This window comes from Macaca fascicularis, chromosome X (genome assembly GCF_037993035.2).
Source record: "Macaca fascicularis isolate 582-1 chromosome X, T2T-MFA8v1.1".
Taxonomy (NCBI): domain Eukaryota; kingdom Metazoa; phylum Chordata; class Mammalia; order Primates; family Cercopithecidae; genus Macaca; species Macaca fascicularis.
This window is the reverse complement of record NC_088395.1, coordinates 148,270,665-148,275,289: the sequence shown is the minus strand read 5'-3', so window position 1 is coordinate 148,275,289 and position 4,625 is coordinate 148,270,665. Positions and strand designations below refer to the sequence as shown.

General features: G+C 51.5%; 1 protein-coding gene across 1 annotated transcript; it reads left to right on the top strand.

Moving 5' to 3' along the window:
• Positions 1-256: 256 nt before the first annotated feature.
• On the top strand, positions 257-4,308 carry LOC135969117 (uncharacterized). The gene is made up of 2 exons (XM_074029430.1): positions 257-260; positions 402-4,308. Exons 1-2 carry the CDS (start codon positions 257-259, stop codon positions 3,749-3,751), a joined length of 3,354 nt encoding a protein of 1,117 aa, XP_073885531.1. The 3' UTR covers positions 3,752-4,308.
• Positions 4,309-4,625: the final 317 nt, after the last annotated feature.

The following is a 4,625-nucleotide window of genomic DNA, read 5'->3' as shown; positions in this document are numbered from 1 at the left end:
TGAGTGCACAGCCTGACTCTGTACCAAGGGCCCTACCCCCAGAAACAGGGCAGACCTGGCAGCACCCAGCCCATAGCCACCCACTGTCATTCCTGGTGCCTCAGACTCTGCCTGCCAGCTGTGCCCTGAGGTGCTTTCTCACATCCTCCTACAGGTTCCCAGGAGACAAACCCCCTAGAAAGACAGGCGACCTGTGAGGCCCTAGAGCACACCTTAAGAGAAGAAGAGCTGTAAGCCGGCCTTTGTCAGAGCCATCATGGGTGAGTTTCTCAGCTGAGGCCACTGGCACTGTCCCTCTCTCCCTCAGTCCTGTGGGATCCACTTTTGATTCCCCTCCTCCTCCTCCTCTTCCTCTTCTTCCTTCTCATGCTCATCCTCTTCTCTGATTCTGCGTTCTCCAGGGGACAAGCAGATGCCTGCTGCTGGGATGCCGAGTCTTCTCCAGAGTTCCGCTGAGAGTCGTCAGAGTCGTCCTGAGGGGGAGGACTCCCCGAGTCTTCTCCAGAGTCCTCCTGAGGGGGAGGCCACCCAGTCTCCTCTCCAGATTCCTCAGAGTCCTCCTGAGGGCGACGACTCCCAGTCTCCTCTCCAGAATCCTCAGAGTCCTCCTGAGGGCGAGGAATCCCTGTCTCCTCTCCAGATTTCTCAGAGCTCTCCTGAGGGTGAGGACGTCCAGTCTCCTCTCCAGAATCCTGCGAGCTCCTTGTTCTCCTCCACTTTACTGAGTCTATTCCAGAGTTCCCCTGAGAGTACTCAGAGTCCTTTTGAGGGTTTTCCCCAGTCTCCTCCCCAGATTCCTGTGACCTCCTCCTTCACCTCCACTTTACTGAGTCTTTTCCAGAGTTCCCCTGAGAGTACTCAAAGTCCTTTTGAGGGTTTTCCCCAGTCTCCTCCCCAGATTCCTGTGACCACCTCCTTCACCTCCACTTTATTGAGTGTTTTCCAGAGTTCCCCTGAGAGTTCTCAAAGTACTTTTGAGGGTTTTCCCCAGTCTCCTCTCCAGATTCCTGTGACCTCCTCCTTCTTCTCCTCCACTTTATTGCGTGTTTTCCAGAGTTCCCCTGACAGTACTCAAAGTACTTTTGAGGGTTTTCCCCAGTCTCCTCTCCAGATTCCTGTGACCTCCTCCTTCCCCTTCACTTTATTGAGTTTGTTCCAGAGTTCCCCTGACAGTACTCAAAGTCCTTTTGAGGGTTTTCCCCAGTCTCCTCCCCAGATTCCTGTGAGCTCCTCCTTCCCCTCCACTTTACTGAGTTTGTTCCAGAGTTCCCCTGACAGTACTCAAAGTACTTTTGAGGGTTTTCCCCAGTCTCCTCTCCAGATTCCTCTGAGCTCCTCCTCCTCCTCCCCTTTACTGAGTCTTTTCCAGAGTTCCCCTGAGAGTACTCAAAGTACATTTGAGGGTTTTGCCCAGTCTCCTCTCCAGATTCCTCAGAGTCCTCCTGAGGGAGACAACTCCCAGTCTCCTCTCCATAGTCCTCAGAGTTCTCCTGAGGGGGAGGACTCCCAGGCTCCTTTCCAGAGTCCTCCTGAGGGAGAGAATGCCCTTTCTCCTCTCCAGATTCCTCAGAATCCTGAGTGGGAGGACTGTCTGTCTCGTCTCCAGATTCATACGTGTCCTCCTGATGGGGAGGACTTCCAGTCTCCTCTCCAGATTCCTCAGAGTCCTCCTGAGTGGGAGGACTCCCTGTCTCCTCTCCACTTTCCTCATAGGCCTCCTCAGGGGGAGGACTTCCAGTCTTCTCTCCAGAGGCCTGTAAGCATCTGCTCCTCCTCCACTTCATTGAGTCTTCCCCAGAGTTTCCCTGAGAGTCCTCAGAGCCCTCCTGAGGGGCCTGCCCAGTCTCCTCTCTATAGTCCTCTGAGCCTTCCTGAGGGGACGGATTCCCAGTCTCCTCTCCAGAGACCTCAGGGTCCTCCTGAGGGGGAGGATTCCCTGTCTCCTCTCTACATTCCTCAGAGTCCTCCTGAGTGGGAGGACTCCCTGTCTCCTCTCCACTTTCCTCATAGTCCTCCTCAGGGGGAGGACTTCCAGTCTTCTCTCCAGAGTCCTGTAAGCATCTGCTCCCCCTCCACTTCATTGAGTCTTCCCCAGAGTTTCCCTGAGAGTCCCCAGAGCCCTCCTGAGGGGCCTGCCCAGTCTCCTCTCTATAGTCCTCAGAGCCTTCCTGAGGGGACGGACTCCCAGTCTCCTCTCCAGAGACCTCAGAGTCCTCCTGAAGGGGAGGATTCCCTGTCTCCTCTCTACATTCCTCAATGTCCTCCTGACGAGGAGGACTCCCTGTCTTCTCTCCAGTTTCCTCATAGTCCTCCTGTGAGGGAGGCCTCCCTGTCTCCTCTCGAGATTCCTCCATGTTCTCCTGACAGGGAAGATCCCCAGTCTCCTCTCCAGACTCCTCAGAGTCCTCCTGAGTGGGAGGTCTCCTTGTCTCCTCTCCGCTTTCCTCACAGTCCTCCTCAGGGGGAGGACTCCCAGTCTTCTCTCCAGAGTCCTGTGATTATCTGCTCCTCCTCCACTTCACTGAGTCTTCCCCAGGATTTCCCTGAGAGACCTCAGAGACCCCCTGAGGGGCCTGCTCAATCTCCTCTCCAAAAACCTCTCAGGTCTTTCTCCTACACTTTAGCGAGTCTTCTGCAGAGTTCCCATGGGAGTCCTCAGAGTCCGCCTGAGGGGCCTGCCCAGTCTCCACTCCAGAGACCTGTCAGCTCCTTCTCATCCACTTCACTGAGTCTTTCCCAGAGTTCTCCTGAGAGTCCTCCTGAGGGTCCTGCGCAGCGTCCTCTTCAGAGTCCTGTGAGCTCTTCCTCCTCCACTTCATTGAGTCTTTCCCAGAGTTCCCCTGAGAGTCCTTCTGAGGGGCCTGCCCAGTCTCCTCTCCAGAGTGCTGTGAGCTCCTCCTCCTCCACTTCCTTAAGCCCAGTCAGTGAAGAGTCCAGCAGCCCAGTAGATGAAGATACAAGCACCTCAGACACCTTGCTAGAGAGTGAGTCCTTGACAGACAGTGAGTCCTTGATAGAGAGCGAGCCCTTGTTCACTTATACACTGGATGAAAAGGTGGACGAGTTGGTGCGGTTTCTTCTCCTCAAATATCAAGCGAAGCAGCCTGTCACAAAGGCAGAGATGGTGACGAATGTCATCAACAGGTACACGGGCTACTTTCCTATGATCTTTAGGAAAGCCCGTGAGTTCATAGAGATTCTTTTTGGCATTTCCCTGAGAGAAGTGGACCCTGAGGACTCCTACGTCTTTGTAAACACATTAGAGCTCAGCTGTGAGGGGAGTGTGAGTGATGAGCAGGGCGTGCCCCAGAACCACCTCTTGTTTCTTGTTCTGAGTATCATCTTCATGAAGGGCACCTGTGCCTCTGAGGAGGTCATCTGGGATGTGCTGAGTGGAATAGGGGTGCGTGCTGGGAGGGAGCACTTTATCTTTGGGGAGCCCAGGGAGCTCCTCACTAAAGTTTGGGTGCAGGAACATTACCTAGAGTACCGGAAGGTGCCCAACACTGCTCCTCCACGTTACGAATTCCTGTGGGGTCCAAGAGCTCATTCAGAAATCAGTAAGAGGAAAGTAGTGGAGTTTTTGGCCATGCTCAACAATACCGTCCCTATTTCCTTTCCACCCTCGTACAAGGAGGCTTTGAAAGATGTGGAAGAGAGAGCCCAGGCCATAATTGACACCACAGATGACTCCACTGCCACAGACAGTGCAAGCTCCAGTGTCGTGTCCCCCAGCTTCTCTTCTGAGTGAAGTCTGGGGTAGATTATTCCCTCTGAGTTTGAAGAGGGCGGTCGAGTTTCTACGTGGTGGAGGGCTCGGGTGAGGCTGGAGAGAACACAGTGCTGTTTGCACTTCTGTTCCATATGGGTGGTTAAGGGATTTACCTGTTTTCCTTTTGGATATTTTTCAAATGCTTTTCCTATTAATAACAGGTTTAAATAGCTTCAGAATCTTAGTTTACAAATATTAGTCACACGTGTATTGTTATTTATCTGGTTTAAGAGTAACAGTTTGATATTTTGTAAAAACAAAAACACACACAAACACACCACATTGGGAAAACCTTCTGCCTCATTTTGTGACGTGTCACAGGTGAATGTGGTATTGCTGTAGGAATTTTCTTGAAACTGTGAAGGAACTCTGCATTTAAATACTGGAACAAAGTAAAGGATTGTTAATATTTGCATTTCCTCAGTTCCTTTAGTCTGTTGTTCTTGAAAAATAAAGATACATACCTGGTTTGCTTGGCTTATGTAAGAAAGTAGCCGAAAGTAAATTGTAATAAATAAAAATATCAGTGACTCGTTTATTTGATGACCATCATATCAGCATTTGCTCATAGAAGTTACCGTTAGTAGTGAAGTTACTATTAAAAGCAAGACTTATCCCTACCCCTAAAACGGTAGAGTGTAGCTACAGACGCCATATCAGGAATGTGGTAAGATTTTCTCTACAATCTAAAGAGTAAGTTTCAAAAGGAGTGGGGAGGTGAGACTCCAGATGGAGGCTTTGAGTAAAAAGGCTCTGAGCTAAGGCAGTTTTGGGCTTTGGGAAACTGCAGGTGTTTCTGTGGGAGCTGATTGTTATGAAGCTGGGTGGTGGCAGGGCCCAGTCTCTCAGAAGG